Here is a 15660-nt window from a genome sequence, read left to right as displayed (position 1 = left end):
TAGAGGACCCTTCAGGACGGCTGGCGCAGTGAAGCCTCAGACTGCAAGAATATGACATCACTGTAGTCTACAAGTGCGGGCGAAAACACTCTGATGCCGATTGTCTATCAAGCACCCCCATTGACTCGCCGCCGCAGGATCAGGAGGACGACAATGCCTTCCTTGGAATAATAAGTGCAGATTTGGCTGAACAACAAGGAGCAGACCTGAAACTCAAAAGCCTCGTCGTGTATTTGGAAGGAAACACTTGATGTGGCTATTTGTTCACCTTGAAAGTGTGCTTGATACGAAGGTAACATAAAAAATGACACTCCAAAAAAATTTGTGTTGAAAAAAACAAAAGCAAGAATGTCACGACCTTCAGCGTGCATTTAGCTATGCAATCAGTACTTAACAAGCCTTCTATCACGTTTTTTATGTTCCCCAGGCTCTTCACAAAGTTCGAGGTTGAAACATTCTGCTCAATCAAATTTAATAAAATGTTCTTAATGTATCACTCTGAAACTTTTATGGAAGCATCAGGGAGACATTCTAAACATTTGTGCCAATTTTAATCAAAATCTATGAAGAAATAAGGAAGTTGATTTTCAAAACCACGTCCCCCCTTAAGCGAGGATTGTAACACGACAACGGCACAACAATGACAATGACACGACGGAAACGGTACATGACAACTCTTTCTTGACTGACATCCTTTCTCAGTGAGAGGAACACTGAAGAAGTGCTGCACGATGCAAGAGCTGCGCTACATGCACGTATCACCTGCAGTTGCACAATGGGTTTGTGGTCACTTTGGCACCACTTATCTCTATCAGCTCTGTCTGTGCTAGAAATGCCACAAGAACTGCCAAGCCCAACCAATTGCCTGAGAGTTCTTGGAAGAGTATGCCAGTCTCCCAGCTGCACATCAGAGTGATGGCACGAATTGATCCCCAGTGGCAGAGGGGGACAACATTTTGTTTCTCTTCATTATGTGGTGAGAGTGAGGAGTTACCATGGTGTAACTGAGCAAATGGAACCGTAAGAAGCCAACAAACGAAGACACCAAGGACAACACAGGAGAAGTTACTTGTACTTACTGCAGTGGAATCTCGATGATACGATCACGGCTAATACGAATTTCCGCATGATACGAATTTTTCTGTGGTTCCGGCCGAGCCCCATTACTTAGCAACCTGCTAGAGAACAGTTGTTACGAATCGATTTTCGACCCGCGTCGGTTGATACGAAAATTACCGAAGACACTGGAAATTCTAAAGTGTGCTTGGCGAAAGCCAGACGCTGCTGTCTGCGCTCCGCTTCTCTGGCTTTGCTGTTCGGTGACGTCGCCAGTTGCTGCTGCCGTCTGCGCTCCAATTCATTCGCTTTGGTGTTCGGCGATATTGCCTGTCGCTGCTGCCGCTTTCCTTCTGCTTCCCTGCCTTTGGTACCCGGCGATCTAATCAGTCGCTGTTGGCATTTCCATTCTGCCTCCCTTGCTTTCGCATCTGGTGACATGTTCAGTCGTCGCATGCGCATTCGCTCCTTGTTCTTCTGGCGTTCAGTGTTGAGGGAATCCGGCGTCCGCTGCCGCTTAGCCGAACCGCTTGACGCGGAATCACTGGGCCACTTCAGAGCCATGCGCCTCACTCACTCAACTGCAACGAGACGTCTGTCGAAGGAGCGGCGGTGCAGCTGCCACCGCCGCTGCATGGCCGACGCGCACACGTTCATTCTACCGCTTTGTGATGTCATGGTTGCTATGCACAGCGCCACCCACCGGCGCGCCGGTTGCTAAGGCGGGGAGGAGGTTGCGCCGGTGCGCGGAGGAGAGGCCACAGTTGGCACGATTCCAGCGCACGGACGGACGCGACCGCCAGCATGAGCCAAAGCTTTCGCCTTAATAAAGGCCGCCCCACAGACTGCTGCGAAAGAGAACAGCACGCAGTCACGCGATTTCTCCCCTTCTCTTTCAGTGGGGAGGCGCGGACGCGGCGCCGGACAGCCGGAGGCCACGACTGGGCGCAAAGAGTTTAAAGCGGTGGCGCTTTTGTTGCTTTTGTGCTTTTCCTCCTTTTCCACGTGCCATCGGACGGAGTAGCTGCTGTGCTTCGGACCGCATTCTTTGTGTTAGACGTGGGTGACGGCAAAGGTCCACCACCGGCGGCTGAAACGCTGCATGCGCTCGAAGTTCTGAGGCGTGCTATGGCCGCGGATGAAATCGGCGGCGACACGTGCATGCATTTTTATGGATTTGAACAAAGTCTGCTAAGTGACCTGACAAAGAAAATGAGGCAGAATGACATTAAAGACTTTTTCTTCAAGAAATAAATGCCTTTTACGTACGTGTGCCTGAGTGAGTTCACCTCTGGCTCTTTAATTTAGCTAGTTTTAATTGTTTCGATGACACGAATTTCGGCTAATACGAATATTTTTCGTGACCCTGTGAGATTCGTATCATCAAGATTCCACTGTAAATGAAATGGAGAAATTATACATTAATGGAATTGAAAGTGGATGAAAAAAACAACTCGCTGTAGGTGGGGAGTGATCCCACGTCTTCGCATTACCCGTGTGATGCTCTACCAATTGAGCTACCGTACCGCTGTTTTCTCATCCACTTTCTGGGGTACTTATGTGTTACTACGAGAATTAACCCTGGGAGTGCTGGCCAGCACCACCACTCACAAACCTTGACGGAGGATGTGGAACATGTTTTCTGCCGCAGGTGTCACGAGTATGTGATCTTTTTTGGGTGAAGGCAACTGGTCAGTAAACCCACACGTGCTACCTGAAGGCTTCAATGGTGCCAGATTCGAGACCCTGGTTATGTAAAACGACGCCACTGTAAGACAACCCAGCTGATGACAGGGGAAACCAAGAAGGATAATCGTCCCTCTTGTACACATTGGAAAAGGCAGGCAGATGGTGCTAACACTTGGCTATGGCTTTTGGCAAAAGCATGTAATACCGCCTGCTTTACTGCCATGGTTTGTCAATTTGTGCTGACCCATCTGCTGGCACATGCTCCCCTAACATTTTTAAATAATCACAGACATGTACCGACCTGGCTGAGACCAAGCCGGTAACCGCTGGGGTCCAGGTCCAACTGCTGGAGCAGTGCTTCTGTGGCTGCCCGCTCATCTCCGGAATCCCCGTTAACAGGACGGGCATCCGGAGATGCCAGAAGGCTGTAACGCCTCCGGAATTCCAAGTAGAGAAGGTTCTCCGGAAAGCCTGACGACAGAAAGCCACAGAAAAGAAAGAAAGCACGAGTTACTTTTCAGTATAAACTTAACTGTACACAAATCTAATGCTGGAATAGACTTTAGGAAGGAAAGCTGAAGCACTTTCTGCAAAAGCTATAAGTTTAGAGATTATTTTTACACTTCCTGGCTTCCAGAATTTATACAACACTAAAGTGCAGCCTCGTTATAATGAAGTCGCATGCGGCATGAAAATACTTTTGCTACCTCCAATATTTGTTACAAGCATATACTATAACCAAATGATTTTTCAGATATGGATGAGGCTGTGCAATGTCCACATAATCGGGCAGCGAAAAAATTATAAATTTTGAGAGTAAAATCAATTTTGTTGTTTTACACAGCCACCCTTGCAAAAAATTTATTTTAGGATATCCTTCATCCTTGCACTTCATAAAATAATATCTACTTGAGGCTTAGTGATGGCAGAGGCCACAGGTATGTTTCACGTTCATACATTGCATAGCACTTCTGTGCACAAAACTTGATCAATAAGTGCAGAATCATGGGTACAACCTTGATTCCACAGTGCTGTCAGTTTAGGGTGTGTAGTGCAAATTCAGCTCGAAACTGGAGGCCCACAAGCGAGCTCAAGCAGCTCCACTCAGCAGGTGGACATAAATCTAGGTAGGCATTTGGGTTGTGGTCGCCGGTTCATCCATCCGAGACGCCAAACTCTGCATCATGCATGCGGCCATCATTGCAGCCTGTGTGTGCAGTCTCACATCCCATCTTGCGACACCTTGTTGCCTGCCAGTCCCACCTGATAGGCCTAACAAGCGCCACTTCATCAGGAGGTGGCAACCAGAGCTGCATCTATACACTTCTGATGAAATTGAACGCTGGATGGAACTAACCTGAGAAAGAAGCCCAGTTCCCCTGAACTTTGCAAGTGGCCTCTAAAATCAGAAGACACTGCCAGAGATGCTAGTCCTAGCCTCTTCAGTGAAGAATTACGACTGAGTGGTCTCAGGGCCTCAATGATTTATTAAAGCATTGGGTTTTCTTAGCTCACTGCTCAGTTTCATGTTGTTTGTCACAGACGGTGATGAAGTGCTGTCTGAGAGTTATGACACTGGGCTACAAGTACAAATAAATTCATTTTGAGAAGCTGAAGTTCACTGAAGCTGAACTTCCATTTCCTGCTACTAGAATCGAAAGCATGCAACATATTTCTGGATAGGAAATTGTTGTGTGCAAGTCAAATTTCTCCTTTGTTTGAGACCTCTGGTGCAATTTCTGTAGGGGGTGTGTAAATATTCGAAACTTTCGAATAACAGATCGAATAGCATCCTATTTGATTCAGTCTTAGAATCGAATAGTCTTTATTCGTAAATGCGAATATTTATCCCAATACTTTTGGAATGTTTCATAATGTCAATTGCGCCCAAATAAACATAAAATTGGAGCTAAAGTATGGTAAATTTTAACTCCCGCAGGCACACTATAGACATAAAACATGAGAGCTTGTGGAGTAGAGCATTGTTGTGAGGCCACGCCTTACAGGCTGTACAGCGATCATTCGCACTCTCTGAAGAGCCTGTGCATGTGAAGAAATTACTTGTTTGCTCCCAATGCTCCATTTGTGCTTTTCATAAACAATGCTCTATAACACACTATGTAATGACAGAAACTTGCTCACTTTAAGAACATTGGCATGCGAACATAGTTTTATATTAATTGTGATAATGGCTATTCATTACTCAGAAAACTATTAGAAAAGTATTCAATATTTGATTCGGTCTCAAAAATTACTATTTGCAAACCCGTAGATTTCTATGTTAGCTTTGTACTTTATTTATTTATTTGTTTGTTTTAGAATCGGGCAAATACAGCAGAACTTCGTTGATGTGATCCCATTACGTACAATTCCCAGGCGCCAATATTCATGATCAAGAACACAAAAAAATTACCTAACACAGTTACGCTTATTTTTTACCGGTTCATATGTTGCCAGAAAACACAATCTTTTGGCACTAACATTCAGTACATCGCTAAACTACAAACGCATTGTATGCTTTACGGCTGCTAGGTCTCATGTGAACAACAAAACCTTGGAGGACGCTTAAGCTTCGCCTCTAAGAGTGGAATGTGATAGCATTATTGGGCCCTGTTCGCATCACCTTCTCATGCGCTTGCCATGGTCTTGAGCCACATAGCTACATAATTACTACAAGTGTGCGCTCCCGTGCTTTATGCCCTAGTGCTGACGTCACCGCTCCTCCTAGTGGTCTCCGCGAGCAATGGAAGCATTCCGCTCCTGTCTCAATGTCAAGCACACAGGCGTTCCTCCCGTCACAGCACCGTTGAGGTGTCCACCGAAAAGCGACGTGGTTACTTCGCCTTTTCCTTTTCTTTGAAATTAAATTTTTTTGCGATACACACGCATACAATTGTTCAAGTGCAATGGACTATCACAATCACCATTAATTTTCATAATTACATCATTCATAATTAGGATATTCATAATTACTCATGTATGCATCAGTACATGTCTTTAACACACTTCATTAGGTTGAAGACAACAGCCCATTCACTAGGTTCCCCTGTACCCTCAGCTAGCATCTGTAGCCACTGAGCCAGGCCTCGAACAGCAGCTGGAAAAGGGGTTTGTGTTACGAGTTTCCTCGTAACAGAATTATGTTTTCCAGTATATTCAAATTATAATCTGACACTATCATGCTTTTAGGATGTGCGGAAGTCGTACTTTGCGAATTTTCTGAAACATTTTACTTTGAGGAATTCAATTAGTTTAGTAATGCCTGTATGCCATTCGGAGGGCCCACGTGGTAAGGGATGCGTGGTTTGGGATGATTTTTCTGTAATGGACTATGCCACTGATGCCGACACTGGATTTTCTGCAACACGGGGGGTCCTTAGTGCTATCACGTTAAAAGGCACAAGGCACGTGCAATTGAGAGCAGTAGGCACCCGCCACAGTAGCTTCCCCACAGTACTCGCCTGCCCGTGTCACGTGAAAATGTCGGCACGTGCTTAGCTTAGTCTTCCCGCACCAGCAAATCGCCTTGTGGATCATGACACGTCACATACTCGCATTCACAGCTACTGTATTGCCCAACCCTATTGCACTAAGAATCTTCACCATCTGTTTCACAGCACGTGTGGCAGTGTACTGCACGCTTTTTATAAGCAGTAACCCAAATGCGCCACCATTCCCTGCTGTAGGCAATGCCATGTGAGAGTCGGGTTTAGCTCTGATGGCATCGTATTCTGCCGTCGACCACAAGCTCGATTTAATTTCGGTTTCCCGTCGTTTCCTCGTTGAGTCGCAACTAGGTAACTGGAAAACAACACAGCACGTCTCGAGTCGCTAAGGCCACACCAGCTCGATGCAGGTTGGGATTCTGTGCCGCAACGATTCTCAGTTCTCGCAGGGTGGGCACATCAGAGCTTCGCGGCAAAATTCCATGCCCGAGGAAGGCTGCTAAACCAGGCCAAATTTGAGGAGCACAAATGTAACCTTGCCGCAGTCACAAAAACGACAGTGCGCATCTTGGGGCACTCAGGTCCCATCAGCTCAGCGGGTGTTGGTGCCCTTGTGCTGCAACAATTCACACTACACTTCGCATTATACAGAGGTCAATCAACTACAGTTGAGCCTGCAAGGAGGAAAGAACTTTATTGGGTCCTGAGGAACCCCTTCCCACCCACTCTTGGTTTAGTGGTCGGCAGGGGTCGCGGGCCGCACCCACGTTGGGACGGGAAGCCCGTGAGCCTCCGCCCTTTCGTGAGCCCTCTGGACGGCCCGGAGCTGGGTCTGGTGGTCGTAACTCTTCGGATCGTAGGTTTTCCCAGTTAGTGTGCTTTCTCTTGCGTTTTTTTTTTTTCTCCATTACATATGAATGAAATTCTACTGTACTGCCAAATGAATCAGCGATGTATTTCAGCCCTTTATTGTTGCTCCTATATACTTCAACACACTGGATAATTTGATCTATTTCCACAGTCCCGCCAGGGTCCAATTAATGGACGTCGACTCCATTTAAGTGACATCAGATCAGGCACCACAACTACAAAATTATTTGATGGCAGTGATAAGTGATACCGAGCAACACATCCAACCTTTTGACAAACCTGGCTGTGCACTTCGTAAGATATAGTTTTGCATTACTCTCCATATTAAGGCTACTTAAGACATTTTTGGCCAGCAGACGGTTATGTTTACATCCAGCTCAAGATAGCTCAAGATAGATCCTGTGGCCACTTGTTGGACCATCAAAAGACGAGCTGCGTCTCCATGTGCAGTACACCTGACCAAGAGCGCCACTCCTATGACTCACCCTGCTTGCGGACGCGCACAGCATCCAAGATTTGGGCCCCCTTGAGCTGGGACCGGACCAGGTCGACGTCAAAGCGAGGCTCGCCACTGTCCCTAGCATCACTGGTTCCCGCAGCAGACTTCTCACAGGGCACCAGGCAGTGAACAAAATGGAGGCGAGTGCGACGCACCACCTCCAGCAGACTGTCCTGGAAGCCACCGTGGACCACGAGCACAGATATTAGTGATTTAGACTGTCCACAGACCAACATTGCATGCAAGCTCAACACGCGACAAATGTGGTTACAGTAGAAGCTTGACACAGGGGACACAGATATAAATAATTTACGAGATACAATGAAGTAAATCTAAAATATTTCTTGCTGATACAACATATCATGAGTACATGTATATATATGCTTATGGATATAACAAAGATATTTCTGAGCAGGATGCAACTTCGTTTAACAAGGTTTGCCTTATACCTCAAAGTATCAACACAATCTAACCATCTTCTGAGGCTCTGCAAAGCCGACTCAGTAGTGTCCTGCATATTACACAGCCTCTGTCAAAAGTGCCGTATTCACTTGCATAATGATTGCACTTTTTTGTCCCAAAAATTGATGCAAATTCAGGGGTGCGATGATTACACGAGTAAAATTTCCTGCAAAAAGAAATATTCTTTTTTTTTTTCATCCCGAATTTGCTGTGGGATTACAACAGGTCAACAAACAGGCGGCTTCCGCTGTAGCAGTGCGGGACACCAAAAGAAAAATGGCGGCCAGCGGAGGAAACCGAACGCGCCGAATGCGATTTTCTTTTCTTGAGTACATTACATGCATTGAAACAGTTTCTTCCGTATCAGTAATGAATAATATCGTTAATATCGGCAAGATTGCGACAATAACATAGCCATGTCCACTTTGAGGGGACGGAAACAGAGATGGGTGAGCTTAGCTTCCAGTGATATAGAAACACATGGCAAGCATGCTGCTGCAGCATTTACCTTCACTACTATCCTAATACGGCACGTTTCCACTAAGGGTGGGCGAATATCTTAGCTGTGTTGCAAGCGTCGGCGTATGAATAGGGTACACTGCTAATGTATCAGTGTAAACGTGGCCACTATCGTTGCCGCTCGCGATTTGTTGCGTGCCCGCGAGTGCAGATGTGAAGAATCGAAAGGTGCCTTTTTTGTTGTTGTTGTTGTTGTTGTTGTTGACCAAAACCATTATGGAATCTACAAACAATAAAACCAAGATAAGTTTGGTTGTAGTTTTTTTTTTTTTCATGTAAGTGCGGGCAGTGATGAAAGGAACGGAATGGGGCATCTGCCTAATAATGTTTGGTGCGTGCAGACCGCTTGGTATGTCTTCAAGAGCAGTTCACGTAGTATTCTACAGCATTCGACAGATGGTAAGCGCGATCATCATTAGCAAGAGCTGGCGCACGGCATATTGCTGCGACAAGTTCGGGGTGCGATCATTACGCGAGTGCGATCATTATGCAAGTAAATACGGTAAATGAGCCACTAAACATGTGTTGGGAAAGTAAACAAATCAGCATAAGAAGCATTAAAGAAACTTGGCCAGATATGAATGCTGCACGAAATGCTTGCTAGGCTCATTTTGACATTTGCATTACTCAGCACTCCCGACTTTCTTACAGGGGTGTTCCACATTACTTTCCCACTGCCTCTTCGTGAAATATTTTTGTTTTGTTCTCCATGCACAGACATGGCAATGTCTATGCAACCAACCAACATATGCAACCAGCAACGTATGCAACCAACATACGCAAGCGAAGGGAGAAACAACCTTTCGTGAGTGATCCTCTAATTTGGGGCACAACATACCAAGTGGACTGGCAAAAGTATGCACTACTCACGGTGGTGTGCTTGACTTGAAGAGGCAGCGAGCGTCGCTTGGCACCGGCCACCGACTGGGCGCGCCGCATGCTGGATGATCGGCGCAGCGAAGACGTGTTGTTTCCCTCGGCCGTCAGGCTGCCCCCAAGGCCCACTGGAGGCAGCATGCCTCGAGCTGACGAAAACAGCTGGCTCACAGGCTCCCTTTGCAAGGGCAGAAGAAATGCAAATAAAGAAAATGGGCTCATGTAGACACTGTAAAACCAGCATCAAAGCAGGTTAGTCAGATGAATGCATAAATTAGGTCTAAAAGGTATCTCAATAGGTTATAGTCAGACCTCCATAAATGAACATAGATATAAGAAATCATCAGATAAATAAAGGTAAACTAGTATGCCCACATTCTTTTAGGCAATTTTGGCATTACGCTTATAATGAAAATTGGATATAACAGAGGTACTTTCGTGTCTGATGCAATTTCATTATAACGTGGTTCGACTGTATTAAGCCCGGACCACACATATACTTGCGGATGCACGCAAGCTTGCGCCTACAGTGCAGCACGACTCTGACACGTCGAAACGTAGTGCGATCTCGGTGAACAGCTCCTCTCTGTTATCGCACGCTTAGACTGCCTCGCGTCGGCACGCTTGGCTATGCAGCTACGACACGGCGCATTTAACTCTCAGTGAAGCAGACTTATATCACGCAAGAAAATGCTTAATTTTTCCTTTTCATGCTGACCTAAGGGCTTCAAAAATATAACAATTACTTTTAAAGATATCGAAGTATTTTCAAACACTGTCAATAACAAAGTACGAAGTGGTGTCTTCCAAGGCATCTATGAGTGAGCCCAGTGAGCCCAGTGAGCGCTCGCTGTCACGCATCTTTGTGAATGCAAACCATTATTTCTCGCGACGCGCAGCAGTAGGCACGTAGATGCGAGCTTGTTCGTGTCTGCAAGCATACATGTGGTCTGGGCTTTAGGACACTCTTCAGTCATAATAATATTATCCTAAGCCTTACTGTATTAAGACAACTTTGGAAACACCAAGCATAGCAGTACCACACGTCCAGTTCATTTTCTTGAGATTCTTTCCCAGTTTGTTTATTTGTGCTGTGCAAAACATGAGGATAGCCCTAGGTACTCGTACTTCTAAGCCATAAGGTATAATATGCAGGCAAGTGTCTGTGTGAACTATCCAACTAAAATAACATCCACTTACTATAAAGAAACATGACCTGCTTATTCCCTGCCAATAACGGTTGTGTACGGTAGCTATGGTTCTAAGACATGCAACGCAGGTTGCTCACTTCTGTGACTCTTGCAACAGCAGCGGTGCCTGGCGGAACGATGGTGTCTCTCGGCTGGCCCTGAGCCAGCCCTTGCAGCAATACGTCACCGGAAGCAACCCCATCTGGTGAAAGATGGTGAACTCCCCCGGACGGGCTCCTCGCTCCAACAGCGACTGGTGCTCTGCTGTTGTGCAGCGTGGGAGAATCATTCGCTGATGAGACATTCTCAAACACCGGAAAGTGACACGTAAGAGCAGGCAAGTGCCTTACCAAACCGTGGCCATCTTGCAGCTTATGTTATCTGACTTTATTTGCAACATCAACATTCACTTCTTGGGCAACATGTGCTCAATGTGTTCACTGCTACACAAGGAAGATGGCATATTTTAGTACTGTTGCAGTCCCCATCAATTTAGCTGGAACCTACAGTGCCCTCTAAACAAGTGGCCATTAGTCAGTAGCAGCATTTAATTTTATGGCCATTGACTGAGCCACCTGTATAACCACTATCACTGCCCAAATGCAGGTAAACTTAGGCCACCATGCAGTTCCGATCTGCTTAAATTACAGGGTTTTACGCGCCAAAACTACTTCCTGATTATGAGGCATGCCGTAGTGGGGAACTTCGGAAATTTGGACCACCTGGGGTTCTTTAACTTGTACCTTGTCATGTTTAGCTGCTTTTATAGTATTCCGAAAGCATCATCGAGCAACCGTGGCCGCTCACTACGCCACCTGTCAACCGGTACATGAAGAGCTGCAAGACCTAGCCTCTCTCTCTCTCTTAGCCTGGAAAGACCGACTGTATGTAGTCACACTCCATGTAATAAACTCCATCCGTTCTTTGTTCGCTACTTCAAGTGCCAGACTGCCTTCTTCCCCGAAAGCAATGCACAGGTACACAACACACCTAAATCTAAGTACACAGGCATTTTCGCATTTGTCCCCCATTGAAATGCGACCGCCATGCCCGGAATTCAATCCCGCAACCTCCTGCTTAGCAGCCTAACATCATAGACTCTAAGCAACCATGGCGGTCAGAGTTCCCATCTTCTATATTCTTTTGTTGCTTCCTTGCCTGGCTGCAACTATTACTTTACGAGAGCACATTCCCATAGGTTGGCGAAGAAAATTTCACTATTTGCACACTCCTAAACAATTCCATCCCTCCACACTCATTTGTTCGTGCTCGTCTCAGTGGCTCTGATGTTCTGCAGCTCAGAAGAAGTCTGCAATTTTGATCTTTCGTCGCATTGCAATGGTGGTGAAACTAAACAGTGGCCTTTCATCGAGAGTAGAGCACACATTCAAGAAACATGCATGACCAAATAATGCAAAAAATGTGGAGGACAGTTAAGCTTCGCAAGATAGCATTCGAAGATCCCTGACTGCTTCTCATGCTTGCTGGCAGTTGCAGCCTATGTAACCGTAATGTTTTCCTGGAAACGCTGGTGGTGAATGCTATGCACGGAGGCAAGCTTCCTTGTTTGTTTTTTCCCTCCCCACGGCAGACGTCACCACTGCAGCAGATTCGTGGTGGCGAGTGCCATCTGAATGGTGTTGCAAGAAACTGAGCGGGGCGCACCACTCCTACTAAGACAGACCTCAAACGGCAGCTAGAAAAGAGGTTTGTGTGTGTTTCCACTTAACAGAATTGTGCTTTCTCGTTTATTCAGATTACAATCCGATGCTATGTGTGTAAGTCATACCTTATGAATTTTCTGATGCTTCTTTGACAAATTGAATTAGTTCAGTAACACCCATGCACCACGCGGAGGGCCTGCAAGGATTGGGATGTGCGGTTCGGGATGATTTTTCTCATATGGACATCGTCGCCGGCGCCGACACTGACCCCGACAACAGATCTTCTGCAACACGGCGCCCATAAAGCTATCATGTTTATATCTCTGAAACAATGTCTGTCAGTGGCATAGGAATAGACAAGTTGGTTCTTTGCAATTTCCATATTCAATTCTAGTTGCATTTTGGTATTGAATGTACTTGGTTTAATTATGCATGATAATTAGGCTTGTACAAATATTTTTTTTTTTTATTTCGAGTGACACTGAAGCAAATAGTAATTGGTGTTGAATAATTTTGATTTGAAACGAATAGTTCAAATAGTTGCAGCATTTGCAATAAATCTTGACCAATCTCAAGAACAATGATGGTGACAAATTTCAGAAGTACAGTAGCACCATGCTGATACATTCTTCTTTCATATATTTTCGCAGATGTAACATTGCTGAATCCCGGTCCCAGGAAAGAGCTCATAGATAACTATGCATTATAATCCCCTTTGTTAGAGTGTTAACGCAACAGCGTCAAGGGCCCTGTGTCTCAGAAAATCCGGTGTCGGCGTCAACATCCTGCATCCGGCACCCAGCGTAGGATGTCACTTTGACCAAAAACCATGCATATCCAACCACGCAGACCCTCCAATGCGGCGCAAGGAAATTACTGAACTAAATTAATTTTTCAAGGTAAAATGCGTCGAAATATGGTAATGTACGACCACTCATAGAGCAGCCATGGCCTCCAAGATTTGTGCGCACAGATCTCAAAGGCCCAAAGCGGTGCATCCGGTTCCTTGCCACATCTTCAGGTGGTGCTCGCCTCCGCCGCATTGCTGCCCATGCAGGAGGCCGCATTTCTGTCAGAAAGCTCACCTTCATGCATAGCGTTTGCTGCCAGCGTTTATCGGTAAAGATTACGGTTACATAAGCTGCAGTTGCCAGGAGACGTGAGACGCACTCAAGAAACTTTGAATGCTATCGCGTTCCACTGTTAAAGGTTAAGCTTAAGCGTTCTCCAAATATTTTTGTTCCTGCAATGTCTCTGCATAATTAGTTGCACCTTTGGTGCATAAGTACAATAAAAATAGCAAGCGTATCATCTATAACAACTCTTAAAGAAAAACAGAAACCATGCTAGACTTCTGGCTGTGCACTTCTGACCACCACCAATGCACGCTTTTGACAGGCTTTGGTTGTGGCAAAATTTCCAATATTTCAGACACCTTACAGCACGTCATTCAATATTTGGACTAGCCTGCACAGCCGTGTGAAACTGGCCACTGCGTCGAGCAGAAAAAGTGATATTTTGATTTTTATAAGTCACTGGCATGGTTATTATCCATGTCGGCAGCGCTTTCTGGAAACCGAAACTAATTAAGCCTAGGCCGTCAAGCAGTCACTGACGGGACACACACCACAGGACAAGCCCTGGCAAGCTGCTAAGTTGCAAAGACTGCATTTGCTGTTTGTTGTACAAGTTCCGCGCATCCCAGAGTTTATGTGTAAAACAGTGACATGGTCTCTGGACCACTTCATGTAGCTTCAAGAGGCACCAACGGCACCCTCGATGTCTGTACCCATGAAGAAAGCGATTAGTTGAGTGAAGTGCTGGACAATGATTGTTGCGTGGAAACACACGATCATTCGGCTACCACAGCTTGGCAGACTTCTGTTATGTTGCCAGGGGACTAACATTTGGTGCGTGGGCTGACTGGACTTCCATCTATTTGTATTGAAAGCATGACAATGACTGACATAAGCACTGACCAGGTCGTAGGGAACCATGTGTGTGCGCAGCAATGCATTGAGGCCCCATCCTGGGACAATCACTTTTGACGATACTTTCATTTTCGTTGAACTGGACACTTTGGCAGGTACCAATGACTCCACTTGCAGAATGAACCACTCATTTTCTGTTGAAGCCGATGTTTTGTACATTTAGACAGTCCCTATCAAGCCCGAATGACACAAATCATTTAGAGGCTAAGCTGTGCATATCATCTTTGATTATTACGTAACAGCTTGTTTGCATGGTTTTAAAAGTATGGTGCTGCAATACATTTACCGTGTGCTATACTTTCTTGCTCGGGGTCCCTCAGAAAACTAATTAGAGAAGCTCCACGGTATTTTGGTTCTGAAAAATGGTTCTGAAAAAAAATGTGTAATCGAGGAGCTGTTATCGAGATGTACGAGGTGTGTTCAAAAAGAAACTGAACTTTTGAAATAGCATGCCAATAGGTAGAGGGAGCGCGCTGTGGCTACTGAGCACATGTAGCGGCAGGTTTAGACAACAAACTGCCATTTGCCACGTTTTGTCCTGACCGTTAGTTGGCGAGCTACAGCCGCTGAACTGAGCGTGAGCACATAAACAAGCTGTTCTTCGGATTGGTGCCAAAGTGACAATGAAGGAATTGAAAAAAGAATGTGTGTGTGCGTGAAGTTCTGCTACAAAATTGGGAAAACTTTCACAAAGACATTTCAGTTGCTTACCAAAGCATACGGGGAGGAATGTATGAGTCGCACACGGTGCTATGATTGGTTCAAGCGTTTTAAACACAGAAGAATGTCAGTCGGTGACGATCCCAAGCCTGGACGACCTTCCACATCTACAGATGACCATGCCGAGAGAGTTCGAACTGTGATTCGTGGAAATCGTCGGTTGACTGTTCGAGAAGTCACTGACGAAGCGGGTATCAGCATAGGATCATGTCATGAAATTTTGAGTGACAAAGTTGGGATGCGTTGTGTTCGTGCCGCATTTGTTGACTAACGAACAGAAGCAGACCCGTGTTGAAATCAGCCAGGAACTGCTCGCCACTGCCAATGACGATGAAAACTTTCTTAGGAACTTCATAATAGGCGATGGGACATGGGTTTATGGCTATGATATTGAAACAAAAGTGCAGTCATTGCAGTGGGTGGCCAAAGGTTCTCCTCGTCCAAAAAAAGTATGCATGAGTCGGTCAAAAATGAAGCTGATGTTGGTTGTGTTTTTTTACTGCAAAGGCATTGTCCACCAGGAATTTGTGCCACGGTAAACAAAGAAGTTTACCAGGGGATCCTAGCATGTTTGGGAGATTCTGTGCGCAGTAAGAGGCCTGAATTGAGGGAAAATCAGGCTTGGATGTTGCATCATGACAATGCCCCGGCTCACGCGTCGCTCCTTGTCCTCAGCTA

The 15660-nt window shown here is 45.8% G+C and overlaps 1 protein-coding gene across 3 annotated transcripts in view; it reads right to left on the bottom strand.

Annotated features, from left to right (window-relative positions):
• The window catches only part of LOC142576602 (unconventional myosin-XVIIIa-like), a 353054-nt gene that overhangs the window by 174857 nt on the left and 162537 nt on the right, over positions 1 to 15660 (bottom strand). For 2 of the 3 annotated variants that reach the window (XM_075686803.1, XM_075686805.1), the window contains exons 14-17: positions 10706 to 10871; positions 9412 to 9595; positions 7547 to 7733; positions 3047 to 3216 (exon numbers count right to left, since the gene is read on the bottom strand). In XM_075686803.1, the coding sequence (XP_075542918.1) occupies positions 3047 to 3216; positions 7547 to 7733; positions 9412 to 9595; positions 10706 to 10871 (707 nt within the window). The remainder of the gene's footprint in view (positions 1 to 3046; positions 3217 to 7546; positions 7734 to 9411; positions 9596 to 10705; positions 10872 to 15660) is intronic. The other variant, XM_075686804.1, reaches the window with a different exon arrangement.

Source organism: Dermacentor variabilis, chromosome 3 (genome assembly GCF_050947875.1).
Source record: "Dermacentor variabilis isolate Ectoservices chromosome 3, ASM5094787v1, whole genome shotgun sequence".
NCBI classification, from domain to species: domain Eukaryota; kingdom Metazoa; phylum Arthropoda; class Arachnida; order Ixodida; family Ixodidae; genus Dermacentor; species Dermacentor variabilis.
Note: the sequence above shows the minus strand (reverse complement) of the source record. Positions and strands in the feature narration are given on the sequence as shown.